Genomic DNA, 27,678 nt, shown 5'->3' on the forward strand with positions numbered 1-27,678 from the left:
TGGAGAATATTTAACAGAGGTTTTAGTGTTTCTACAGATGTTGAAAGGCCCGAACAAATATTGATCTAGGGGCACCACCACTTGCCTGAAGGAGAGAAAAACAAATCTTTTATGTAATGAAAAACTCTTTTGCTGAAATTCTCCTAATAACTTTCGTAATTTGTCCTCTAGGGAGAGAAGGGAAACCTTTGACAACGTTAGCTCTATGGTTACTAATAGCATGATGACCACACTGATTTCCACAGGGTCTGTAGACCTAACGCTTCTGAGGAACCGGCTCTCTTCTGCCAGGGTTGCAAAGGGCCTTCTGCCACTGAAGCTACGGCCCCGAAGACAGACACACACCAGGTCTCGAGTGGGCACAGCTGTTGAAGAACGGAACGTGGGTCTTTTAGGATATTGCTGGCTGACTGTTCCTCATCCCTCTGCCCCGGTTTCAGTTCTTGCAGCAGTCCAAAGGTTCCAGCCACTGAAACTGGGGAGATTTGACGTCCCTCCCGAGGACCCCCGCGTGTGGGCTAGCCTTAGAGATCTGGGTGAATGAGCCCCTTCTGGTGCCCCCCAGGACACGACAGACAGAGGGACAGTTATGTAAGCTCAGTGTCCGAGAGCCCCCTACCAGCTGCTGAGCTTGACTGTGCGCGCCCCCTCCCCCAACTCCCAGGTCGGTCAGTCGGTCGGTCTTTCACCCTGCGAAATTACGAAAGAGCGGCCCACCCCAGTGCTATAAAAGGGGCGGTGAGTCGCGCGCCTCCGCTTTGGCTTTGCAGTCTGCGACAGCAACTCCGAGGATCGGCCGGACGCTCAGATTGAGGTGCGCAGCATCTGAGTGAGTTTGTCTCCGAGGCAGCCCCGGAGTTTGCCTTCTTAGAAATAGGGAGGCAGGAGGCGGAGGGCAGCCGGCTCTCTGACGTCCCTTTACCTTGTGCCCTCCAGGACCGACCAAAGGAGCAGCAGGATGCAGCTGGCTTCGGCTCTCCTGCTGCTGCTGGCGCTGGGCGCCTGCCGAGCGGAGCGCGATTGCCGCGTGGACAGCTTCCGAGTGATGGAAAACTTCGACAAGGCCCGAGTAGGTATCAGCCCAGCCCCTGAGCCCAACCAGCCTAGGACCCCGCTGAGGGACAGACTCAGCGGGTCCTCTCTTGCCCCCTGCCCTTCTCCTTACAGTTCTCCGGGACCTGGTACGCAATGGCCAAGAAGGACCCTGAGGGGCTCTTCCTGCAGGACAACATCGTCACTACGTTCTCAGTGGAACCCGAGACTGGCAAGATGAAAGCCACGGCCAGAGGCAGAGTCAGGCTTCTCAAGTTAGTGGCCGGGGAATAGCTTTGCACTCCCTCTTCACGGGGTCCGAGTTCCGTGCTCTGCGCGCCAGCTGGACCTGCGCGGGTCCTGGGCACCGCTCCCTGAGTTCTGGCCAGCCTCTGCCAGCGTTAGGGCCTGGGCACGCTCATCTAAAGCGTCTGCCCCGAGGTCTCTTCGCCCCCGAGCTGGGAGGTGAGGGAGGGCGGTGGAGGGGGCGTCGGCCGGTCTCAATTTACATTCCTTTTTTCACCGCTTTACAGTGACTGGAATGTGTGCGCGGACATGGTGGGCACCTTCACGGATACAGAAGACCCTGCCAAGTTCAAAATGAAGTACTGGGGAATGGCGTCCTTTCTCCAGAGAGGAAGTGAGTATTGGTGTGGTTTGACAGCCAGAGATGGATTCATGGGGCAAAAATGTGTTTCTCCCTAAGCATCTCAGTAATCTTACTTCTTGGGCACAGAGTGGATGATGAACCTGAGAATGGAAATGAATGGGAAACCTGAGGAGATGAAGTGGCCTGATTCTAGAGAGGGCTTTAAGACTGGAGGGTCTTTGGTTGTTCAGACTATTTCCAGGATCCTTCATTCGGCACCAAGAAAACTGTCCCAGATTGTCAGAGGAGGTAGCTAGCCACTGGCCTGTGCCTTTCTTTCCCAATCCACCAGGTCTTTAAATATGCAAAAAGCACAGGTTTACCTACTTCTCTTGGAGAGTTCCATCCCAATTTAGGCAGTCACCCAACATAGTGCCTCATAATAATTTCTTCAATTAAGTAAAATTTTCCCCTGTTCATCCCATTTGAGTGAACAACCCCATGAAGTAGTTGAAAGAGGCATTATCTCCTTTTTACAGATTAGAAAAGTGAGGCTCCCGAGTGACTTGTCTAAGTCACACAGCTGGGAAGTAGCAAAGCCACCACTCTAGCTCCTATCTTTCCATTCCAAGCTGAGAGGTGTTTGGGGGACAGCAACTTTATGAGCCAGTTACTAATCCTCTAATTCCAGTGCTTTCCCTACTCCTTCCCTACTGCACTGGGTGGTGATATAAGGAGAAGATAGCAGAAGATAGCATAACCTCCTGGTCAGTACCACTTTGTTGGAAAACAGACTGCATTCTCCTAGTTACCCTTTTAAATGTACTTTTCTATCTGCTGTTATCCCAGCCTTGAATTTAGGCTCAGAACTGAATGGAGAATCGCCAAATCATTGTGATTCAGTCATGCCCACTTCTTTGTGACCCCATTTGGAGTTTTTTTGACAAAGGTCCTGGAGTGGTTTGCCATTTTCTTCTCCAGCTCATTTTACAGATCAAGAACTGAGGCAAACAGGGTTAAGTGAGTGACTTGCCCAGCTACTAAGTGGCTCAGGCTGGACTTGAATTCAGGTCTTCCTGACCCCAGGTCCAGCACTCTATCCACTGTGTCATACCTAGTTGTCCCTAATCATAGATAGCACCAAATCATAGATTTTCAGAATTGGAAAGGATTTTAATGATTTAATAATCCACATCATTCATTTATTCAGATAGCTGGTGATATGGTGATTAGAGCACTGGGTCTGGAGTCAGGAAGACTTGGATTCAAATTTAGCCTTGGATTCTTACTAGCTGTGAGACCCGGGACAAGTCACTTAACCTTCATTTACCTTAGTTTCATTAACTATAAAGTGGGAATAATGGCATAAATGAGACAAAATTTATGGACATGTTTATTTCTATCTCTCCCCCAACCAATATTTCTCAAGCATCTACTATGTCTATTCATTTGGAGAAATAAAGCCTGGAATTTATGTCAGAAGACCTGAGTCCAAATCCTACTTCTGACACTAGCTATGTAGCTTTCTGCATCTATGAGAGATTGGACTAGATGACCTTTGAGGTCTCTTCCTGTCCTAGAACTATGGTCATGTGATCCCATGTTTAACAAACACATTGTTCTAGATGTTGGATGAGAAAAAAAAAGAGATGGAATATTGCGAGCTCCCAAGGAACCTTGGGGGTTATCTTACTTAACAACCTCATTTTTCACATGAGATCTTGTGGGGGATAAGAAATAGAGCAGGTCTTAGAGCCCAGGTCTTCTGTCTCCAGGCGCCATGTTATTTCTGTTCTCCCTCAGCTGCCATGGGCATGGAGCTTAAGGCTCTTTTCTCGCCCTTTGCTGATGAGGAAACTTCAGCTCCAAAGGGTTAAGGGACTTGCTCAAGATTATGAAGATGACGAAGGTCAGAAGCAGGACTAATGAATGTTAAAATTTACCTGCCTGCTAGTGCGTTATGTCCTTGTTTTGTCTTTAGAACCAAATGTGGTGCTGCTCAGAGAGAGAGAAGGAAAGATGGATAAGTTATAGAGGAGGGGAGAGCTGACCAGGGTACTGGGGGAATTTCAGTTGTTTGATGAGTACCCTGAGCTGTAATGCACTCCCAGTGCTTTCTGACTCGATTCTATGGACAATTCTTGGACATTTTCCTCTGGATGGATCTGCCTCTTACTTTTCTAGAAAACAGGGATTTGATGAGGTGGGCCACAAGTCAGTAAAACTTGAGTTCAAACCCAGCCCCAGGTACTTAACATAGTCACCTTATATGACTATATAATATAATATGACATATTATAGTCACATGATATGATACTGGACAAGACACTTAACTTCTGCCTGCCTCAGTTTCCTCATGTAAAATAGAAATATTAACAACATTTACCTAGAGAGTTGTTGAGATGATCAAGAAAGATATTTTTAAGGCTCTTAGTATAAAGCTTGGCATAAAGTAGGTGCTATCTTCTCTTTCCTTTTGTTGTTCAGTCATTTCACCCCTGATCAATTCTTTATGAACTCCTATTGAGATTTTCTTGGCAATGATACTGACATTCCTTTTCCAGCTCATTTTACAGATGAGGAAACTGAGGCAAACAGAGTTAAGTGACTTGCTCAGGGTCATGTAGCTAGTAAGTGTCTGAGGCCAGATTTGAACTCAGGAAGATAAGTCTTCCTGACTCCAGACCTGGCATTCTAAACACTTTATGAACTAGCTACCAGCCTTCCTTTTCTTACTCAGTATCACTCTAGTATTCTAAAACTACTTTCCAAAATAAATGTGTTTGGAATTTGTTCTTTTAAATTACTGTTTAGTAAGATGGAAAATGTCCAGGCTTTAGACTCCAAGGACCTGAGTTTGAATCCCAGCTTTGCTACTTATCACCTATGTGACTTTGGACTGATCCTTTCACTTTTTGGACTGATCTGTGAGCTTTCTACTCTGTTAATGAAGGGTATTGGATTAGATAAGCCCTGCGGTTCTTTTCCATTCCAAATCTGTACTCCCCCATATCCATCATTAGAAAAGCTACTAAAAAGCTATGTGTTAGGTAAAACTATGCATACTAAACATTTTAGCAATATTTTACATTTTTAAAAAGGACATGTATTTGTATAAAATTTTTTTATTCAATGTTTTGCATTAAAAAAAAATCCTTACCTTCTGTCTTAGAATCATTACTATGTATTGGTTCCTAGCCAGAAGTGTGGTAAGGGCTGTCAATAGGTGTTAAGTGACTTACCCAGGGTCACACAGCTGGGAAGTATCTGGGGAAGTCACATTTGTACCCAGGACCTCCTGTCTCTAGGCCTGGCTCTCAATCCACTGAACCACCCAGCTGACCCTCATTTTACATTTTTTAAAAAGGAAATGCATTTCCACAAAAGAAAATTTATCCTGAGCAATAAATGAAATCACATTAAATAAAGCAGGAAATTAAAAATAATAATAAATTTAAGGGAAAATTGAGTTCCCTAATAAAGCAATACTATTACTAAAAATGAATTATGACAATAAAACCTCAGTTCAGATAGGACTAAAATTAACCATAAACACAATAATACAGAGAAAGTGATGCAATAATATAACATAATTGATTCCTTCTGGGAGTAGGAAGATACCACTAGCCATCAGGAAGCATAATCAAATTTATAATCACATTGATAGAAACTTAGAAATCTAGCTCAATCTCATCATTTACAAAGGAGGAAACCAGGCTCCAAAGAATTATTTTTGACCTATGATGTGATTTGTCCAAGGCCACCTAGCACATTAATGGCATAGATTAACACTGGGTTTTAAACTTGGGATTGGCAAACTTGTTTTTACAATTTTTTAATAACCATTTCAATATAATTAGTTTTATTTGTAAGCCTGGGTATTTTATTTTATTCATTTAAAAACATTAGAATGTCTCCAGCGGGTTCCCCAGATAGTTGAAAGAATCCATGAAACAAAAAAAGTTAAGAACTTTTAGAATGATATTTGAGAGTGGTTGAGCTAGATAATCTTTAAAGACGCCTTTCAAATCTAAAATTTTTGATTTCCAAGATATTTAAAGGGAGGAATATCTAAAATCACTGAAAGAATTTGAATGCTACTATTTGATCATAAAAATTCATTTATTTTAAAGGAAAGTTGCAAAATGTTTCCCCCCAAAACACCTATTTTGCATTTAAATAAGTTTCTTTTAAATGGAGTAACTGCCCTGGCACCTTCTCCTCAGAGTTATGTGTCCTCCTATAAATAGAGAACAAATTGCCACCCTTTCTTCTTGTCCTAAATGCATCACATTCTTGTTGAGTTGTGGCTGTAGTTTTGGGTGATGAAGGAAGAGGGGGAAGAGGGCCAGAACATCAACCTTTCAAACACTCTAGCCTTATTCATCCAGATAATTGAGTCCACAGTGTTTTCTTTGCCTTGCCTAGTATTAATGGTTTTTATTTTCTACCAATCTTGCTCATGCGAAGTCTTGTAGTATACCTATTTGATATATCAGAAAAATATCTTAGCCATACTGTCTGTTGGGTTGACTTGACTAGTTGGGAGGGAGGGGTGTTTTTTTGGGGGGGAAAGAGACAGGAAATTGGCAATGAAAATAGTTAAACCAAATTGTGCATGTACCAGCTGATATTTTTTCCTTTTGGGTCCAAGGAAACCAGGGAGCAGGCTTTCAACTGTCTAGTCCTTATGTCATGCTACCATTTTGGAACTGGCTCCCAGCCTAGGGAAATACCACAAAGGATATTGGGATTTACTACAGAGTGGTGTCATCAGTACATGGAATTCCAATGGGTTACATAGCCCAGCACCTCTTTGAATATCAGTAAGATGGTGCGATTGGTCTTTTTCAGTAGGCTATGAGCAATTCTTCCATTGAAAATATTCTTATAAAAATGAGACTTTAGTGTTGTTACTCTGGCAGCATTTTAAACACCATCATTTGAGGCATTAAACTTGGGGGAAGAGACATGGAAATGATTCTCTTTTCCTTGGAGAGGCAGGGAATCATGGATGCAGAATGTTGCATGTAGTATCAGACATAGAAGCTAGGTTGGTTGTCTTTACTTAATCTTTTTTCTGTCATGTAGAGACACTGTGTTGTAGTGGATGGAGAGATGGATAGTTTTGGAAGGCCTGGATTGGAATACCATTCCTGAATCTGCCTGTATGACCTGATCTTACTAATTAACCTCTTAGTACTCTAGACAGTTCTAAGACTATAAATTGAAGAGGTGGGGAAGTTTTTTCATCTTGGAGTTCCCCATATCAATGAAATCACAATTTTATTTCTCTTCCTTATTTCAAGAGAAGGCTCTTTGGGGTTGGGTAGGTGGAGGAGTGGTGTATCCAGAAATGACTATACTCAAAGCTTCAATACAATTTTAATGATTAATGAAATTTAATGAAATAAAGAAAGAAAAGGAAAGAAGGAAGGGAGGGAGGGAGGGAGGGAGGAAAAGAGGAAGGGAGGGAGGGAAAAAGGGAGGGAGGGAAAGGAGGGAGAGAGAGAAAGAAAGAAAGGAAGGAAGGAAGGAAGAAAGAAAAAGAAAGGAAGGAAGGAAGGAAGGAAGGAAGGAAGGAAGGAAAGAAGGAAGGAAGGAAGGAATATAATTAGTTTCATTTGTAAGCCTGTGTATTTTATTTTATTCATTTAAAAACATTAGAATGTCACCAGAGGGTTCCCCAGATAGTTGAAAGAAGGAAAAAAGAAAGAAAGCCCATGGGGCAGGAGGGAGAGCTGTGTGTGATCCCAAAGACCATCCCTCTTTTGAAAGTTAAAAATAAGGGGGCAGCTGGGTGGCTCAGTGGATTGAGAGCCAGGCCATGAGACCAGAGGTCCTGGGTTCAAATCTGGCCTCAGATACTTCCTAGCTGTGTGACCATGGGCAAAAATCACTTAGCCCCCATTGTCTAGCCCTTGTCCCTCTTCTGCTCTGGAACCAATACACAGTATTGATTCTATGATAGAAGGGAAGGGAAGAGAAATAACAATAAATAAAATAAAGTCAAGAATAATCATTGAAAAATCAAGTGAATTTTGATTTCAGAATTTGTATTCTCCCACTTATTTGGGGAAATTCACAAGGCACAGAACTGCTGAGCTCATCACAGTTTGGAGAGATTATCTAAGCAAAATGTCAAAGAAAAATGATCATTAACTCCCTAGGAAAAATCGTGATCATTTATGAATCATTCTGAAAAAGACATCAAGGAAAAATAAGGAGAATTCTCCATACCATGGAGTCTGTGGGGGCATAAAAGGAAGTAGGACTCATTCTCATGGTTTCTATTCTTGGTTTTGTGGCTTAATAACTAACTGTGTGATCAGAGGCCAGTCACTTAACAGATGCTCAACAGCTCTTCCATTAGTAAAATGCAGGTAATTTTACCAAATGGAAAAGGTTGGGATTTTAGCTTGGAGAAAAGTAGTTGATAAACATTTATTAAGTACATACTCTGTGTCAGCATATTTTGAAAGATATTCAGCTTTATAAAATAGGGCCTTTTCATCAGATTCTTTTCCTTGCCTTGTCTGGGATTGGAAGCACAAGATGGTAGACCTTTTTGGAAGCAGGTCTGGCCCAACCAGGGATCCCTGGATAACAATAGATCAGGATAAGGCTATGATTCCTGGATTGACATCTCGGGAACTGCTGTGAGCAGCCCCTTGTTAAGACACATTCATGTAGACCTAGATGGACCCTAATCTGTGTATATGTGTTCTAGAACAAAAATGAGGAGCCATCTATGTAGAGAACTCCTGGCTAATATCAACATTATACGAGATTTGCCCATTATTTATGACGCCTACCTAGTGAGATCTCACTCATCTGTATTTTGGGCAACTCATATAATAAATTGAAAATGGAACCCAGCATCATTAGAACCTAGGTTCATGATGATTGCTGAAGAAAATGGTGTTATTCTTTGTTTTAAATGAAGCTAAAGATAGTTTTCAGATTTTTTTTCCAATTCTATAAAACTGTTTGAACTTTTCTTGCTAACTTCCAAACTAAAAGAATCAAACCCCATTTAGATTCTCATAAACCCACCTGGAGGAGCCTATTGCCAACAACTATTCCTCCTCCCCAGTGTTTGGTAGGAATTTTCCCCTCGTTGAGCCTTTCTTCCTTTGATTCCAGATGATGACCACTGGATCATAGATACTGACTACGACACCTATGCGCTTCAGTACTCCTGCCGTTTAAGAAACCTTGATGGCACCTGTGCAGACAGCTACTCCTTCGTGTTTTCTCGGGATCCTCATGGTTTACCCCTCCGTGCGCAGAGAGTGATTAGGCAAAGGCAAGAAGAGCTTTGCTTAGGGAGGCAGTACCGGATGATTGTTCATGATGGTAAGTACTTTTCCAGTTACCTCTAGGTCCATCTAGCCAGTACCTGGCATGAGCTTCAGGATGGTGGTACAGCATTTATTTTGGTGAATCATGATCACACTCTTGACTTTTCCTACTAGGCAGTGAGTTGGTAGTGAATCCTGTACAGATAATTGTTAGGTGCATGCAAGAAGAAAAGTGGGGCTTTTAAATCCTAAAAAACCTCTAAATCCAAATTTAAGGATTGAGCTCTGTTGTTTTATCTCCTGGTTCCACCCCCCCCCCCCACTTCATTGGAGGGGCTCGAGAACTGGAAGGACTCCAACACAACCAACTGAAAAAATGAAAAAAATAACAAATCAAGTGCCTTATCTACATGCCACTGAATTATCAAGGAGCACATTTGGCACTGATATTCTTATGTAAAATCTGGGAGAGAGGGCAGCTGGGTGGCTCAGTGGATTGAGAGCCAGGCCTAGAGATGGGAGGTCCTGGGTTCAAATTTGACCTCAGACACTTCCTAGCTGGGTGACTCTGAGCAAGTCACTTAACCCCCATTGCCTAGCCTTTATTGCTCTTCTGCCTTGGAACCAATATATAGTATTGATTCTAAAACAGAAGGTAACAGTTGAAAAAAAATTTGGGAGAGATGTCCCCAAATGGAACAGGCTCCTTAGGAGGGGCTGCCACTCATTGTAGGTCTTTAAGAGAAGGTTAAATGATAACTTGTTGGATTGGACCAAATGGCCTCAGTTCCCTTTGAACGTTAAGATTCTGGGAGCAGTTATCCAATCTGGTAGAGCTGTTTGGGCATCAGAAAGACATAGCTATCTCACCAAAGAGCAAGGGCATGTATTTGTATAAATAAATGGTAAAAGACTGAGAAAATATTTGTATAGCAGCTGCCACAGAGACTGAAATGTGAACATTTCAGACATTTTTTCCCTCTTGAGGCCAAATAATAGTTTGTATTTTTTTTTCCTTCTAAATGATCAGTTGACTTACCTTATCTTCTTCCTTTGGAGGGCAAGCATCCACTGATCTAATTAAAGGTCTTACTAACTCTTGAAAGAAGAAGCACCATTTTGGGATTTGTCTCTCCAACATCAGTGTCTGATGTATATAGTAGGCACTTGATAATGCTGGCTGAGCTGCAACCCAAGAGCATCACATGGAGAAGGCTTCTAGTAAAATATCATGTAGTTCTCCAGAGTGCACTCTCCTTGGCCACAATCCAAAAGTAGGGCCATATTAACTTTTCTTAGCATACATCCCATTAGGAGAAATATCCAGGCAAAATGTAAAAAAAAACACTTTAGGGGAAGATTCCCAGCCCTCTATTCTGCAAAGTACCAGAAATCCACATGTTTGCCATGTGGACACACTTTAAGACACAAGTCTGGAGAAATGATGGCCAAGAGGAGATAGGATCAAGGCTGAAAAAATCATGACTTGGTCACCAAATCCAGAAATATTGGGACATGGGACAAGGGTGGAGGGCTCTTTGACACTGAAGAGGTGGATGTCTCTTTAGGAAGACACCTTGAGGGTCAAGTGAAAGCTATTTTAAGAGTGGGGGAGAACTGACAAATGCAAAGAAGTACACAAACACAGGGACAAGGACGAAATTCTGGGTGAGGAAACTCCCTATACCAAATATCTCTACAACTTGGAGTTTTAGAGATTTTCTTAAAATACTGGGAGGTTAAGTGACTTGGCATAAAGAGTCAGGCCTTTTTGGCTCTAAGGCCAGCTCTTTGTCCACCATGTACCTCATGCTGCCCCATAGTAGAAATTTATATAACAAATAAGCTTAGGGAGCCCATGATTCCCTTTCTGACTCTCCATGGGAAGGCTGGAAATAGGATTCAAAAGGGTTTGGTCATATTTGAATGACAAAGCTATCCATGGCCACCAGAGAAGATGCAATATATCTAAGCTTTTAAGATTGATATCAAGGCTGTCAATGGCCACAGAGTCCTGGGACTATGACCTTGACCAATGATGCCAAGGTACCATTTGGAATCTCTAGATGATTATCTGAATTTTTCAATTTCCATCTAGGGTGTGCTTTTGTATTTTTTGGCATCATGTAGACCAATGGTTCTCAAAACTATTTTTTGCTTATGACACGGTATTATTCTTTGCCAAGAACTGTGGGAATTGGAAGGCTCACACAAGCCCCTACAATTTTATGTTCTATACAACTGTCTGAACCCCTAACCCCAAATCCTGGCCTAATAGAATGCAACAACATTTGAGAGGCACTGATGGAGAATGAACAAAATCCAGGCTAAATAAAGGACATCATTTCCAAGGCAATTAACTCAGAATGTCATCTCCTTCTAAGAAATACGTTTGATTTTTTTTTCTTCTATTTCAGGTTACTGTGGTTAATAGAAACCCCAAGCAAGCAATGGAAACTCATTTCATCACTACACCATGAATGTAGAGTTTCATTTAAAAACTTCAAAAAAAAAACCCCTCATTTAACCTTCAGATCTATTTATCTGAGTTGCCTAGTTTGTTTCGAAAAAAATAGAGAACTCTATCAAACATAAATTTATAAAGGAATGCATGCTCATTGTAACAAAATGTACATGTTTACTATTAGTTTCTTTTAAAAAATATAGATATAATAATTTCAAAATATTATAAAATGTAATCTTCCACTTACTCTTGTTTTGGTTTTTGTTAACATCCAAATTAGAAGTATTCATCTCTCTTCTTTACAAGCACAGTGAGGAGAGAATATATTTTGATTCATGTAAAGAAACTCTCAAGGATGGAAATCTCTCAGCTGGAGACCTCAAGAATGTTGATGTCCCCCACAAAATCCCATGTGAAGAAGGGTTAATGGTTAAACTCTAAGCCTGATATAGTTACGGACTGGGTTTGTCTTTGGATAAACTAGACTCAAATCCATCTTCATCTCTAATTACCTCCCTGGAATTTGGGGCAATCAACCTCCAGATGCCTGTTTCTAAATGGAGCAGTGAAGAAAGTATATCTCTCTCCTAATTTTCCATCTTTTCACCTATTACTTTTGATTAATAAAATTATTAATTTAAAATCAGTCTCATAATTTTCCCTCTTACAACTGCTAAAATGAGGAGGTTGGATTTAGAGTTGAAAGAACCAAACTAGTCCAATGTTGTCATTTTATAGCTGCAGAAATTGAGGTTAGGAGCTCCAGTTCATCTTTTGGGCATACGGCTCTTGTCTCTAGAGCATTCACTTTCCATCCCATGAAATAAAAAAAAAATTCCTGGCTTCTCCGTCCTTTTCAAATAGGATTCCAGGGTCCCCATGGAAAGTTTCAGTCTGTTGTTCATCTTCCATCAAGCCTTGTTTGGAAGAGATGCTGGCAGACTAGTGGGTAGAGGTGAGGAAGAACTAGGGTCTCCTTGTATTAGGGTGAAGGGGCACTCTGTTCTTCCCTCTCTCCCCAACACGATGATTAATAAAGGACAACAGCTGATTTCAGTGGTATGAGGAAGGAGATGCTAAGGGGTTTAGTTTAGTGCTCAACTTACAATGGATGCTCCCAATTTCAGGCAGACAGAGGTGAGGCCTCCATGAGGGATGCTCAAAGTCCTGACTAAACATGGTTTCTCAAAGACTCTATTAGGCAGGGCCCTGTGCCATGGGTTGGCCCATATGGGCTTCATGGCATCCTACATGTGCCAAGATGTATGGAAGAATACTGAGGGGCCTACAAATAAGAAATACACTCAACAAGGAGATTTCTGTCCATTTTAACCACTAGCTTTCTGAAAGGAAGAAATAAATGGCTGAGACAACCCAGAAGAGTCTCCATTTCAATTTCTATATCATACTGTTATGGTCTACTGAAAGACACTTATCTAGTCTTCTTTCATCTTAGATAGCCTCTGGATCACAAAAAGAAATGAATAAAGCCTTTCACAAAATAGCTTTAATTTTTGTTCAACTACATTTGTCCAAAAAGATCCCAACTCTTTTGTTATAAAGTTTCAGACCCATAATGGCTATAGACCTTATTTCATTAGAAGTCTATTCCAAGGAAAATCAATTAGAAAAATTTCTGGTGGAAAGGGGACATGATGGTGGCTTGGTTGGGATTCTCCCTGGGCAGTGATTGGAAATACTGATGGAAGTCTAAGATCCAGATGTGTCTTGGCTTTCTGGAGGCAGCTTCTGTTGTGTAAAATCGAATCATTTCCCATCCTTGGTCCTTCCTTTCCTTGAGTGCGGAATTGAGTTAATTATGCTTGAGAAAATTCATGGAAAGTCTTGAGAAAACTGAAGATACCCCAAGATATCACTTGATACCCCAAGATACCACAAGATAGCCTGGGGGAAAGAAAGAAGGGACAGAATAGCTTTCATGGAGGATGATGATCCCCAAGGAAAAAACTGTTTGAGCTGGGTTTGACTTTGGGACCATTAACAAGCTTAGTACAACCAGGAAGATACATCTTAAAATTTTAACAGAATTGATAAAATTTGGATAAATTATACATAAATTTAAAAGTTATCAATAAATCACATTTTAACCAACTGAATCTCATTTTTAGTGCACCAGACTAATCACAAATTAAGGGAACCATGAGATGGATCCTTTTGTAAAACCAAGAATATTTAGTTATGGTGAATAAGCACCTTCTCTCATTTTAGCATTTCTGTAAAAGTCAAATTTCACATAATAAATTTTCTTAAAGGAGGGCACATTGGTCATGAGGGTCCTAGAAATTCACCACCATGAGAAAAGCCATGTCATACCTATCCTCAACAGTGAAATTAAACCCACTCATGTATATACTACAGTCAAGCAAAATGCTCGCAGGGGAAAAAGAGTCCATAACCTCCCCATTTGTTAAATCCATGTGGGTATCCTCATCAGGCAGTAACCACAGACAAGTCATTTCTTCTCATCGATGTGTCTGTGGCCCCTCCATTATTCTCAGGAAGAGCTGAGCAGGAGAAGAGGACCCGCCACCACTCCTTCTGGAAGTGGGAGGCACTATACAAAATAGGGTTGACAGCTGAATTGGCAAAGGTAAACACCACAATCCAGAAGAAAAGCGATGGCCAGATCACCAGGTCCTGTTGGAAATTCTGGATTAAGATAAGGAAGATGGTGATGATGATAGGGCTCCACATGATGAAAAATGAGATCATGAGCACCAAAAGAGTCCGGAAGAGTTTGTAATCCTGATGGGACACCCGGAGGTGGTGGTCTTCTGAATAGGCCAGGTTGGCATTTAACCTTTTTCTGGAAGCTTTTGTAATCTGCAATAGCAAAACCAGTTGTCAGATGATGCTGAGGAATTTTTAAGTCCTTTTTCCATTAAGGAATCTTAATCTTAAAGGGCTGGTCTTTGAAAATTGCCTATTGCCTAAGTCCCAAGAAATATGACTTTCTTAGAGAGATTCTGGGCTATCAAACTCACAGCAGCCAGCAAAACTAAGAAGGTTCCTGGGGAATGTTTTAATAAAATAAATTAAAATACAATGTAGACAATGTAAATTTATGTTTTTCTAAAACCACAAGAAGGGCTAGCAAGGAGGAACTTCTCTCAGAGACAAAGCTCTGCTTTATATAATCAATGAGGATGCTGCTAATAGAGAAAGGGAAAGGAAGAGAGGAGAAAGGAAGAGAGGAGAAAGGAAGGAGGGAGAAGGAAGGAAGGAAAGGAAAGGAAAGGAAAGGAAAGGAAAGGAAAGGAAAGGAAAGGAAAGGAAAGGAAAGGAAAGGAAAGGAAAGGAAAGGAAAGGAAAGGAAAGGAAAGGAAAGGAAAGGAAAGGAAAGGAAAGGAAAGGAAAGGAAAGGAAAGGAAAGGAAAGGAAAGGAAAGGAAAGGAAAGGAAAGGAAAGGAAAGGAAAGGAAAGAGTTTAAGTTAGAAATAGAAGATAGGCTTGAGTTAGTGAAGAAAAAAATAATAATAGGGTCATTCTAAGAGAGAGAGGGTCATCCTTTGATAGCCACCAAATAATGTATTAAATTGTAGGAGAGAAGTTTAGAACACCATGATGCAGGGGGAGAAATTCTGCAAGAGGAGTTAGAGGACCAGAGTTCAACCTGTGTGACCCAGCCCCTATTCATGACCCTTTCCAGGCTTTAGTGTTCTGATCTATAAAAGGAGGGCAAGAGGCTGAGCTTCAAAGGTCCCTTTCTAGCTCTACTCCTGAGCTGATCAGTATAATGATCATTATGACCATTAGAGCCTGGTGCCTGTCATTCTGTGAGGCTTTCTACCACGAGAGACTAGAGCAAGAAGGGAGAGGATGGAGGAATTCAAAGAAACCTGGGAAGAGAAGTATGAACTAGTGGAGAGTGGTATAAGCAGGACCAAAAAAATAAAAAACAGGATTGCTATAGTCTAAATGAAATTACTACTAAAGGAAATTGAATGAGGAGTGTCTAAAAACTGATAATGGTCCTGGAGATAAGATCATGAAAGAAAGTTCTCATTTCTCGAAACAGAGAAGCAGGAGAGAGATACAGAGCAAGAGAAAGGGAGGGAGAGGGGGAGAGACAGAGAGGGAGGGAGGGAAGAAAGGAGAGAGAGAGGGAGAGATATAAGAGGAAGGGAGAAACAGACACTGCCAGACTGAGAGAGAGAGAGAAGGAGGGAGGGAGACAGAGTCAGAGAGAAAGAGACAGAAAGAGATGGAGAAAGTGAGAGAGACAGAGAGAGGGAGAAAAGAGAGACAGATGGATAGATAGAGACAGAGAGATAGAGGGGGAAGAGAGACAGATGAAAGAGAAAAGAGGAAGAGAAGGAAGGGAGGGGTGTCTAAAAACTGATAATGATCCGGGAGATAAGATAATGAAAGAAAGTTCTCTCTTCTCAAAACATAAAGGCAGGAGAGGGAGAGAGAGAGACAGAGAGTGAGAGAGAGGGAGAAAAAGATGGAGAGGTGAGAGAGACAGAAAGAGACAATTGAGGAGAGAAAGAGGAGAGGGGGAGGATAGAAAGACAGACAGAGAAGGACAGAGAGGCAGAAATGGGGAGAGGGAGAGAAGGAGAGACACAGACAGAGACAGACAGACAGACAGACAGACAGACAGAGGGAGAGAGCACTGTTGCCTCATTTTTTCTCATTCCTTGGGACCTTAATAAAAATAATAATAATTCTTATTTATACAAAGCTTGATGGATACAAAGCACTCCCAACAAGTCTGTACCTAATGCAAGAATTAAGTTACAGGTTTACAGGGTGGGAGGTGAGGCTCTGAGACTCTGATCCTGTCATAAACCCATTAGTCGGGACCGAGAGGTCTTGCACCCAGGCCTTCTTCCCTCCCCTGTAATGCCTCACCTTGCTGTTAGAAGCAGTCAGGCTCAGGGCTTGAGTCACCTTTAAGCCTTACACATAAGAAATGTGTCAGTGTCAGGATCTGAATACCAGCTGGTTAGAGGCTTAAGAACTGTACAACCCACTATAATACCTACTCTGTTCCTCTGAATGTAAATGTTGTTCATATATTTGATGAGTGACTGTGGCAGAGGCTTGTCCTGTGGGGCTCCAAAGAACAGAACCAGAACCAAGAAGTAGAAATGTGGGGGAGGCGGATTTTGCCACTAGAGGGAAAATCTCTTCTCAGTGAAATCCATTCCAAAGTATAATGGATTCCCTTAAATGTGAAAGGAGGAACTTGTTCTGCGGAAGCTGGGCTGGTTCTTTCTTTTTTTCCTTTTTTAAACCCTTACCTTCCATCTTGGGATCCATACTGTGTATTGGTTCCAAGGCAGAAGAGCAGACAGGGCTAGACAATGGGGATTAAGTGACTTGCTCAGGGTCACACAGCTATAAGTATTTGGGGCCAGATTTGAAACTAGATCTCTGGGTCTGGCTCTCAGTCCACTGAAACACCTACCTGACCCCCTCTTACTGCTTCTTTAAGGGTCAGGAAGGAAATTTTGGTTCTTGGGGGATGAAAGTCCCAACCCAGGGGAAGTTGGAGTTAGAAACTTTCTCTTGTTCTTATGAAAATACTTTCCTGGATTTTGGGTGGCCTTAATACTGCAGGAAGGGCTTAGTATTTTTTAATTTTATCTTTACATTTTTTAAAAAGTATACACTTCTGAGAACCACAAGTGATTATTAATTATAGAGCATTTAAAAATTTTAAACCTGATTGGTTGGGCTAATCTTAGTTTACACTTGGTCTTCAATAGTTAGGAAGTATTAAGTTTCCCCATTTATAAAGCTCTTCCAGTGGAGGCCAGATGCTCATCTGTCAGGGATGTTAGGTGTAGATGGAATTCTTGTGCTCTCAGAGATGGCAGGGTTCTGTGGAGAGAGCTCCGGCTCTGGGATGAGAGGTTCAAATTTACTCTCAGACCTTTTATTACCTATCTGGCCTTGGGTTAGTTACTTAGCTCAGTTCTCTGACTTTTGGTTTCCTCATCGATAAAATGAAGATTTAAATTTAAATTTAAATTAAATTCAGGTAGCCTCTGAGGTCCCTTTTGATTCTCTGGCCCCATGATCCTAGTCTGTTCCCAGGAATGGATAAGGAATAAGGAGGAGGAACGTACCTGTAAGATTTTGGAGTAACTGATCACAATAACCAATCCTGGTACCAAAAAGTTCAAAATCGCAAACAACACATCCCAAGAGATCTCTCCTGCGATGCCTGGCCAGACCAGTGTACAAATCTGAACTTCCTATGGAGAAAGAACAAGGGGAAATTTCTAGATTAACTTGGGTTTCAGTAGTGTCAGAGTCACACTCTCTTTTGGGGTTTTCTTGGCAAAGACACTGAAGCAATTGGCCACTTCCTTCTCCAAGTAAGTGTCCAAGGCTGGATTTGAACTGAGGAAGATGAATCTTCCTGATTCCAAGCCCAGTACTTGATCCACCCAACGTATCTGCACCAATAATAGGTGGTAACTTGAAAATAATTTCTTTTTGGTCTTTAGGATGTGTGGCCAGCCTAGGAAGTGTCTCAGAGATCACTGTGTCCTCCTCTTCCATTTCACAGATGGGAAAATTGAGGTTTGGGGAGCATTACCCTGAGAAGATGGTGGCATTTACACACTGATACATGTGTCAGCGTCACTTCAATATCTAGCAAAATCTCACAAATAAAGGGAAGATGAATGGGTCTTTGGAAAGGCAAGCAGTGCGCTAAGTATCAGTATAGTCTGTGAGAGGGTAGGCAGAATTGAATTAGAGCCAGAAATCCTTTTAGAAGTCATGGAATCCCACCCCTCAATTTTGCAGATGAGGAAATAGAAACCTATAAAGGCTTAAATGACTCGCACAAATGCAGGAAGGCTTGGCACCTGGGCTCCAACTCCATTATTCTTTCCATTCTACCACACCCAGGGGTCCTTGTCCAATCAGTCTTCTTGATAATAGATCTGATTTAGAGTGGACTGGGAGGTCAAAGGTCATCCTCTTCATCCACATCAAAGGAGATAATGTATTGGGAATTCTGCAGAGGCATCATCCATATGGGTGACTATGAATGGATCCCTCCAGCTGGACCTTCAGATCCTTTTGGACTGGGAGGCCAGATGGGGACTGCTGAAGACATGGTACTAAACCAAGATTTCCCAGAAAGCATTTATTTGGCAAAGACTCTAAGGCCAGTCTGGCTGAGGAGATGGAAAGATGGCGGATAGGCATCTGGGTCGGGTGCATTTGAGAGTAGTTGCAAAGTATGTAAGGTGTTGGTGTCAACTTGAAGAAGGGTCGTCATTCTTCGTCACCCCACCTGAAGTCTGTCGGTCCCTGTTCGGGGAGGGATCCCCTCAAAGAGCTCCATGACACACTTCCCACCCAAATGCAGCCTGGGCGATGGGAGTCTGTCCGGAGTCCGTCAGGCTTCTAGAAAAGTGGCCTCATGTTGGGAATACTGTGGAAGAGATTCCTGATCACACTTACAAGGGAAAGTATGGCTTCTGAGCCCTTTCCTAGGCTGGAGTTTCCTGAAGGAGAGAATCAGGAGTTTAAAAAAAAATAGACTCTGGGCTAAAACAATGACCTGAAATGACCGCGATGAAAACGAACAAGGATATGTGAAAGACCTGGATTTCAGATTCAACCAATCAATTAAACAAATACAGGATGGGGAGTGGGGGGAACCTGGCCCAACTGGGGAAAAAAAATCAATCTAACCTTCGGCTTCATCGATAAAGAAGGATTCTGTGCCTGGAAAAAGGAAGGGGCAGCCAGGGATACCTGCACCTCTGGAACCTCTGTGTGGGGTCCTGAGCAAGTGAGCTAAGACGACCACTGACACAGGAGAAGGCAAAGAGGACAGAAACCTGGAGGAGTGTTAGAAAAAAGAAGTCTTAGGGAGTAAGGAGCGCCATCTTTGAATATTTGAAGGAAAGCAGCATGGGCAGTTAGGACAAGGCAGTTAGGTGGGGTAGGGGATAGAGCCCCCGGTCTGGAGTCAGGAAGACTTAATTCAAATCTAGCCCAAGACATTTATAGTGTGATCCAGGCAAGCCACTTCACCCTGTTTGCCTCTGTTTCCTCATCTGTAAAAAAGGCTAGAGAAGAAAATGGCAAACCACTCCAGGATCTTTGCCCAAATGGGGTCTAGAAGAGTCCCACCAGATTATAAATAGAATACCATCCTTGGAGTCAGCAAGACCTGTCTGACACCAATGTGTGTGCATGGCCTCAGGTCAGTCACTTCATCTTTTTCAGGCTTCCCCCTCTCTGTAAAATGGCATGACATATTTATATATTACATATATTTATAACAGCTCCTATAGCAAAGGATTGTTCTTCATACTATAAAGATGAGACTATAAAGGTAAACTACTTTGCAGTCCTTGATCTGTCCATGTTGGTTATCATTCTCTAGAAAAGGGAGGAGATTTCTGATCTTCAGGGATGAGGGAGGTTCTGATCTTCAGAATTACACAGAATAAATCTAGTGTAGTTTTGAAGATCAGAACCATTTGGATCTGAGATCGGCTGAGAATTTCTTCATAATTTTGGAGCTGGGAGCAGAAGGAGATGGGCTTCCTCAGGGCGAGTTCTTTATCCCTCTCAGCCACCACTGTTTCCTGCATAGGGCAGGGGGAAAGTCAGACTGGAATGGCCCAGGAGTTCTGACCCACTTCTATAACTCTTTCCTGAGTCTCTGGCTTAATGCCTTCAGCATTGGAATAAAGTTTCTTTAAGGCAAAGGTCCATAGGTGTTACTTTTCCCCCTTACATTTATATGGCACATGTAAATTATTGCCACTAAACTGTACAGGTCAATTTAGGCCAAAAAGCCTAGAAAGGGCTAAAGGTTAATAGTCCTAGATCATGAAGAACTACTCGTGTCACCTGGGGCTTCCTTGCTCTCTGATTCTTGTTTCCTCATCTGCAAAAAAGAGAAATCAGACTAAAAGGAGTTCTTAACTGGGTCTGTAAACTTAATTTTAAAAGTATTTGAGATCTGTATTTCAATATAACCTGTTTCCCTTATAATCCCATGTATTTAATTTACATCTATAAAAACATAATTCTGAGGACAGGGCTTTGGACTCCACCAGACTGCCCTGGAGGCCACAACATGGAAAAAGATGCAAGAAACTTCTGGTCTGGATCTCTTAGGTCTGTTTCTAAATAACTAGAATTTCTCTTTTTATTATTATAAGGAGAATAATGACAACCCACTTAGACCTAGTCCTACCTAGAGAGCCCTATAAAGTCCTTTTCTCATACATAGTAGGAAGCCCAACTAGGCAGATGGGAAAGATGTGGATAAATTTGCCCAGAGTCCCACTCACAGTATCTGAGCCATATTTGAATATGGGTCTCCCTGATGGCAAGCCCTGAGCTCTATCCATTGAACCCCCCTTAAAGAAAGATCATAATAAAGAATTCGAATCCAGTTCTTCTCTCCTCACTGAACACTTCATCCACCTCATGGACAAAAGGAATCCGAGATGTCCAATAAACTCACCTTGATCCTACAGATCAGGAAATGGAAACCCAGGAGATGAAAGTTTCCCTAAAGGCACTGAGGCCATACAGAACCTCGGAAGAGCAAACTTCAATTCAAACCCAAGGGGACAGTTAGAAAGAAGCAGAAGGAGCATTCGAATCTGTGTCTTCCAAGCTGGACCCTTTCCCAACCACATCACTACCTTTTTTTTCCTTCATATCTGACCATGAGAAGAAAAGCAGGGCTCCCCCCTTCTCGGACCCTTCCCCATTTCCCTTTTCTTTTTCTCCTCCTTCCTCATCCTTTGAAGCCTGGGAAGTCTTTGCTACAGAAGGGATGATGGGAAGGGGCAGGCAGGCTGAATGTGTGCCAGTGAGAGACATCCAGGAGGCTCCCAGGAGCTCAGCAGGCAAAGGAATTAAAATGGGCCAGAAAGATGGGAGCGTGGGGCAAGGGGAATTTCAAAAGGGAGGACCATCTGGGAGTCAGGGATTCAATCCAGGGTCAAACAGGCCCTAAGGAAGCCCTGGTCTCCCCCAGAGGGCTGTTCCTGCTGCAGGGATGGTTTTAGGGTTTGTTTGTCTCTTTGCCTTTATCTCTAAGACCTCAAGATTGGGTGGGGCGGTTGCCCCATAAAAGGCCTTTCATAAAAGCTTGTGGCATGGAAGGGCATCCTTTAAAGGGAACTTTAAGCATCAGGTGTTCCCATTATCTGCCCAGAGCCAGGCAGGGTGAGGCCACCTGGCAGCTTAGTCCCAGGAGACTAAGCCACCGGCCTGGGCCATTTCATCTTTGGGCTCTCAGGACACACTGGAGGCTTCCAAAATAGTTACTGAATGAATGTGAAAACCAAAGGCCCCCCTCCCCCCCCCCCCCCCCGTGGGATGATCTAAAGCGAAAGTCCCCAAAATGCTAAAACCCCAAATAATGATTCCTGCAGGAGAGAGATGCGGCTCACCGGGAAACCTAACTTCTCTTTAATTTCCTTAACACATTGGGGAATCCGCAGAAAAAGGAGGGGGAGTTATCTGCCAGTAGAATTTGTAAAGCAAGTGGCACTAAAATACCAATGGGGAGCATTTGCATCCAGCTCCAACGTTTACAAAGTGCTTTTTCTAGGCTAACTCGGAGGACAAGAGGCGTCCCAAGGAAATCAAATACAAGTGCTGGACTCCAGACTGATCAGCCGCCCGGGGTGAAATGCACCCCAATTGGTGGTTTGTTTTGTTTTGTTTTTAAAGGCGGATTCTAGGCCTTTGGGAGGGGAGGGGCTCTTCACTCATCCGGGAGGAGAATACAGTTTGGAAAGATTTCTTCATTCTAATTTCTATTTTCAGGAATTTAGACATTCTTAATTCAACCAGTTAGGAGGGAACTTCCAAATAAATGCACGGGAACTCCATCTGGATTTAGATCGGAGTTCTTCACCTGAAGACTACAAACGTTTAAAAAATGTTTTAATTATTGTTCTTCGAAGTAATGAGTTCCCTTTGTACTCCCAAGTATTTTTATTTTGTGAGTTTCAAAACATGATTCTGAGAAAGGGGAGGGGGCGCAGGTTTCATCGGATTGCCAAGAGGGTCAATAACACAAAATAGATAAAAGGTTGCGGGTCTGGATGCACAAGCACACCAGCTTCCCCAAATCAAGCCTCGGGGCCCCTCGGGTCGCCATTTCCTCTTCTCTCCACCCCACCCCAGCTCGGGGAGCCAAGCAGGTGTGTCCCCAAGTTCCTGGTTCAGTCATCTATTTGCACAGGGCTCAGAACCTCGGCCAGCCCTGGGGGCAGATGTAGGACGACGGAAACTCTCTATGAAAGCTGACCCAGCAAAAAGGGCCGGGTTGTCGTCAGCCTGAGGCTGGGCACAGGGTACAAAGAGGGAACCTTCCGGGGTCCTGCTCCGTCAAGGGGCACCTGGGGACAAGATACGCCCCGGTTGTTTGAGTCCTAGGGCTCTGAGCAAAAAAATCACGGCTCCTGTTTGGTTCTGCGACTGGAAAATTAATTGGGTTCCGGGACAGAGGTCAAGTCCAGGGGAGGGGGCGAGGCAGCGGGGTCAAGGAGCTACAAAATGCCAAATGGAGGGGACTCACCCGCTCGCTGCCCTGTGCCTTCGCACATTGTATCCAGGGGCCTGGAAATGGCTTGTCTTGTGCCCTAGTCTTTCAGAAGAAGAAAGCGAAGTGCGGAGAGGTGGCAAGCGATCCAAGAGCCAGAGTTCTCACGCACCCAGTTCCTTGGACCCGCCCAATGGAGCCCCTTTTCTACCCTTGCGCCCGGCCAGGTCTAGGTCCCACGGCACGGGCTGCGGCCCCGCCCCCCTACTGCAGTCTCCCTGGCTCCTCTCCTACACCGCCCAGGGGTGCAGCAGCGGCGCGGCCACCCCCGCGCGTCCTGTTCCCCCTCTCTCGAGCGGCGCTCACCTCGTTGTGGCCGTCTAATAGCTGGCGGCGCACGGAGAAGAAGACGCCGAGTGGCAGCGAGGACACAGCCGCGTAGATCCAGATGAGCACCAGCAGCGCGCCGCGGGACGCCGGACCTAGTCCCTGTGCGCTGGGCTGCATGCGCACGATGCATACCAAACGTTCCAGGCTGACGGCAGCCAGCGAGAGGATGGTGACGCTGCCGCTGAGGCTCATCACATAGACGAGCAGGTGGCAGGCGAGGTCGCCCAGCAGCCACGCCTCGGTCCAGCGCACGGCCAGCACCGGCGGGATGGCTGTGATGAAGAGCAGGTCAGCGCAGAAGAGGTTGAGCACTAGGCAGGTGGCCGTGCCCCGGCGCCGCTGGCGCGCCAATAGCTGAATGGCACACACATTGCCCAGCAGGGATACCGCAAAGACCAGGGCTAGCGCTGCCGACTCCAGGGCACTCAGGGTCAGCCAGCGGTCCCCCTTGAACTCCGAGAAAAAAGGAAACCAGGTCCGGTTGTTCTGGGGAAGACTCCTCGGAGGGGACGGCGGCGACCCCCAGGCTGCCCAGGACACAGCAGGGCTGTCCAGGAGGTTCAGCATCGCGCCCCTGGCCGCCCGCCGGCCCCCAGACGTCAGCCTGCGCGTGCTGCAATCATCTGGCCCGCAGAGCCTGGCAGGAAAGAGGAAGGAGGCGGTTCTGACATCTCCCCTCCTGCCCCCTCCCAGGATCCGTGCACTTTACTGCTCCCCGAGGACCGGGGAACGAGGAAGTGACTGATGGGGGAGGGCTGGATATACTCGGCCTGGGCGGGGGAGACGGCGCCGGCTTCCCAGCTGTGGGGCTGTTGGTGCCCAACGCATGGGGCGGGGATGCCCCGCCAAGCCCCACGGGGTTCCACGCCCCGCCCAAGTTCCCTTTGGAAAGGCCTGGCCCGGCCGAGCCCTTTTGAGGTCTTTCCTTTACCAGAGAGTGCCCTAGCTCGATTCCTGCCCCAGGGAGTCAAAGTACATTGGTCTCTTATGGCCTTGCACTGCCTAGTGGGCGCAGTTTGGGAGACCTGGGTTCAGATCCCACTTGGATACGAGCAAGTTACTCAGCCTCTCTGAGTACTGATGGATTGAGTATTGAGGATTGATGAAATTCAAATGAATTAATGTTGTGCTTTTCATTGCCAACTGTTATCACCCATTACCTACTCATTCTTCTGCTTACCCATTTAAAAAATATTTTTTATTCTGAATTGAACAAAAAATGAGTGTTTCCATATCCTTGTAGAAGGAGTGATCATACCTGAAATGGAGAATCTCCATTACCTGCTGCTTGCTTTTCTTTCTAACCTGCCCAGCTCATCTGGGATTGTTTCTGCCTTTCTTTCCTTCCGTTTTCTCTCTCATTTTTTAGGGGTTCAGTTGACTTTGGCTCTATCCTAAAAACTCTTTGCCTCTACTGAGCTTCCCTCACTCACTCTGCCAGCTCTCACTGACTCCATTTACCTAAAGATTATTCTTTTCTATTCACCCACCCTTCCATTTCTGAATCTCTGTGTGACAAGTGGGTGGGTCTGTCTAGGAGAGTCCATGACCTCTTCCTGTCTCTCGTGGCTATGTTTATGGGATCTTGGAGAAACCTTCCCCCTAGTGTCTATCCGCCCAGGTGAGTGGTTCTGTGCGGATTCTCCAGGGGAATAACCGGTGTAAAGAGGTAGAAAATTAGCTGGGAACAAAGGAGAGCTCCATTCTGTAGAAATATGTGCAGCTCAAGTCTGTCACGTTTTATATTTATACATACGTACATTTAAAATGCACACGTTATGTCATATACACGTGTATAATATATGCTACACAGTGTTAGAGATTACATACCTATGTTTATACACAGTATGCACATGTGCGCTTGTCTGTATGTAAGTGGTAGCCAAGGGACATGTGTGGTCAGCATCACCAAGGAATGAAGGAAAAGGACTCCCATGTGGTGGACACAGAACCGAGGCTTCAATGGAAGTAGGCAACCACCACCAGGGCCCACTCGGATGGCTCCAGGGCTCTAATGGCAAATGGAATCTGTGTTCCCCACCTTCCCCTCCTTGTCTCAGCTCAGTGGGACCAGACGCCCCCCTCCCTCATCCCACTGCACTGGGCACGCAGGGATCTTGTGCTGGCAGAGAAGCATCAGGAGGCGGGCCTCAGGACAGGAATAGCCCTTACTTCCCATTGGTCTGTGTGCTTTCCTGCTCACAGGAACCTGCTTGTAACAAAGTGTAGACTTCGAAGACCCCAATGTGGGAAAGGTTGCTGATGAAGGCAGTGACGGGGCCCTAATTCAGCCTTTTCTAGGCGCAGAACCAATCGAAGGGCTGGAAGACCTCGTGTGGCTCCCTCATTCTACACATGGGGAAATGAAAGCTTCCAGGGGTAACGGGACTTGGAGTCCCCTTGGCAGCTGGCGTTCCCAGGCCTGGACCCCGAGGAGCTCAACTCTCCTTCCAGTGCTCTGTTCATTTTACCACATTTCTTCCTCTGGGATCTGGCAGTTGGGAAATCCTTTTCTCACCTAGACCACGTGCACAGTCTATAGAAGGGGAATGGATGGAGTATTTGTGCCTCAGGCATGGAGGCATGGAATGGACCTTTACGGGACATTTTAAGGTTTACAAAGTGGAGCGAATCTCATTTTTAAAAAAGATTTATTAAATTTTATTTTAACAAATTTCCAGCTAAGTTTTATGAAGTCATATGATCCATAGTCTCCCTCCCTTCTTCCTATATGATCTCATTTGAAGCTCAGAACGATCCTACAAGATGGGTACTACCCATATTAATGCTGTCATTGTACAGAGGAGGAAACTAAGGCTTAGGGATTTCCTCAGGGTCACAAGGCTCTTAAGTGTTTTGTGACAGGATTCAAACCTAGCTCTCTGACTAAATCCAGTGCTTCATTCCCCCATGCTGCTTAGCCTTAAATCGTTACCAAAAACAAAAGTTTGCATGAGGCTGATAAGTGGCTCAGTGAATAGAGCCTCAGCCTGGAGTCCAGAGGATCTGAGTTCAAATTTGACCTCCACCTGAGCAACCTGGGCAAGTCACTTAGCCCTTGCTGCTCTTCTGTATTAGAATTTATTCTAAAACAGAAAGGAAGGGGGAGAGAGAGAGACAGAGACAGACAGACAGACAGACAGACACACACACACACACACACACACACAGAGGATGAGAATGTATGAAAACAAAGTTTGTACATAGTCACATAATTCTCAGTTTTCCTCTGATTTATTCTATGGATAGATAAATCATTGGGAACAGGGAATGAATCTGTTCAATATAAATACGTGTGCTCCAAGTCTGTTACTCTATAAGGCACAAAAGATCTGTTTGGATCCTTCCCCTGCCACTTATTAAACATGTGACTTCAAGCAAGTCATTTCATTTCTCCAGGCCACAGTTTTCTGTCAAATTCAGGCACTGGACTAGATGGATTCCTGGATCCCATTTAGGTCAATATCTATGATCTTATGAGATGAATAATAATATTAAGTGATTTTTTTTCTAAAGGAATTTCCTTCCTATTTTCAACCAAATTGGGATAAAATGCAGTCTGAGTGGATAAGAACTCATTTGGGAAAAAAGACTTCAAAAAAATTGATTCAAAGAGAAATGAAATGTTAAGCTCTTATGATGCAGTTGTACTGATGGAAAGATCTTTGAAAATAATTGTGGTTGGGGGGGGGCAGAGCCAAGATGATGGCTGAGTAGCGGAAAATAATTGTGGTTCAAAGTCAAGATTAAAAAAGGAAACTAACTCAAAATGAGAAAAAGTTCAATTCTGAGTCAATCTTAGTCTGATGAAGTGTATTTCCTAAAACACATGTGATTAAAAATTATACATGTGTTTGTATAAACACACACATCTATATATGGTAGACACCAAAGTACTGCCATCCTACAGTCTTTAAATATGAAGTTTTAAATATATATTAGTTCAATTCTTTTTTTTAAACCCTTACCTTCTACCTTAGAATCAATACTATGCAATGGGGATTAAGTGACTTGCCCAGGGTCACACAGTGAGGAAGTGTCCGATGTCAAATTTGAACCTGGCTCTCAATCCACTGAGCTACCCAGTTGTTCAATTATTTCTTAAAAAAAAAAAAAAGCCTACAGCACATCAACAAAAATTCCCAAGCACAGTGTCAATAGTCAAATAAAGTTTTTTAAAGTACCTACTATGTGCCAGGTAGTGTGCTAAGCTCTGAGGATACAAATAATAAAAAAACAGCCCTTGCCTTCAAAGAGCCTACAGTCTAATGGGGGAAGACAGTCCAAAAAAAGGAGGCTGAGAAAGTAAGGTGTGGAAGGATAGGAAAGACTCCACCAGAGGGTGTCTGACTATGGCATGATGTTGGTGGAATTG

General features: G+C 43.8%; 2 protein-coding genes across 3 annotated transcripts; one reads left to right on the top strand and one right to left on the bottom strand.

Annotated features, from left to right (window-relative positions):
• Window positions 1–681: 681 nt before the first annotated feature.
• Window positions 682–12,032, top strand: RBP4 (retinol binding protein 4). 2 transcript variants are annotated; one of them, XM_007478792.3, is made up of 6 exons: window positions 682–814; window positions 937–1,069; window positions 1,168–1,307; window positions 1,566–1,672; window positions 8,768–8,980; window positions 11,343–12,032. In XM_007478792.3, the coding sequence occupies exons 2-6, from the start codon at window positions 959–961 to the stop codon at window positions 11,354–11,356; spliced, it is 585 nt and encodes a 194-aa protein (XP_007478854.1). In that variant the 5' UTR covers window positions 682–814; window positions 937–958; the 3' UTR covers window positions 11,357–12,032. The 2 variants fall into 2 exon arrangements, with proteins under 2 accessions (XP_007478854.1, XP_001375204.2); XM_001375167.5 differs by having other exon boundaries at window positions 709–829.
• Window positions 12,033–12,878: 846 nt separating this feature from the next.
• Window positions 12,879–25,971, bottom strand: FFAR4 (free fatty acid receptor 4). The gene is made up of 3 exons (XM_016428222.2): window positions 23,280–25,971; window positions 17,491–17,619; window positions 12,879–14,233 (listed from the first exon to the last, which is right to left on the bottom strand). Exons 1-3 carry the CDS (start codon window positions 23,868–23,870, stop codon window positions 13,841–13,843), a joined length of 1,113 nt encoding a protein of 370 aa, XP_016283708.1. The 5' UTR covers window positions 23,871–25,971; the 3' UTR covers window positions 12,879–13,840.
• Between the last annotated feature and the right edge of the window lie 1,707 nt (window positions 25,972–27,678).

This window comes from Monodelphis domestica, chromosome 1 (assembly GCF_027887165.1).
Source record: "Monodelphis domestica isolate mMonDom1 chromosome 1, mMonDom1.pri, whole genome shotgun sequence".
Taxonomy (NCBI): Eukaryota; Metazoa; Chordata; class Mammalia; order Didelphimorphia; family Didelphidae; genus Monodelphis; species Monodelphis domestica.

Coding starts and splice junctions, on each gene's coding strand:
- RBP4 (XM_007478792.3), top strand. CDS start 959: ATGCAGCTGGCTTCGGCTCTCCTGCTGCTGCTGGCGCTGGGCGCCTGC. Junction 1,070..1,167: donor AAAACTTCGACAAGGCCCGA/GTAGGTATCAGC, acceptor TTCTCCTTACAG/TTCTCCGGGACCTGGTACGC. Junction 1,308..1,565: donor GGCAGAGTCAGGCTTCTCAA/GTTAGTGGCCGG, acceptor ACCGCTTTACAG/TGACTGGAATGTGTGCGCGG.
- FFAR4 (XM_016428222.2), bottom strand. CDS start 23,870: ATGCTGAACCTCCTGGACAGCCCTGCTGTGTCCTGGGCAGCCTGGGGG. Junction 17,620..23,279: donor TATTAGACGGCCACAACGAG/GTGAGCGCCGCT, acceptor CTTTCTCCATAG/GAAGTTCAGATTTGTACACT. Junction 14,234..17,490: donor GTTACTCCAAAATCTTACAG/GTACGTTCCTCC, acceptor TTGCTATTGCAG/ATTACAAAAGCTTCCAGAAA.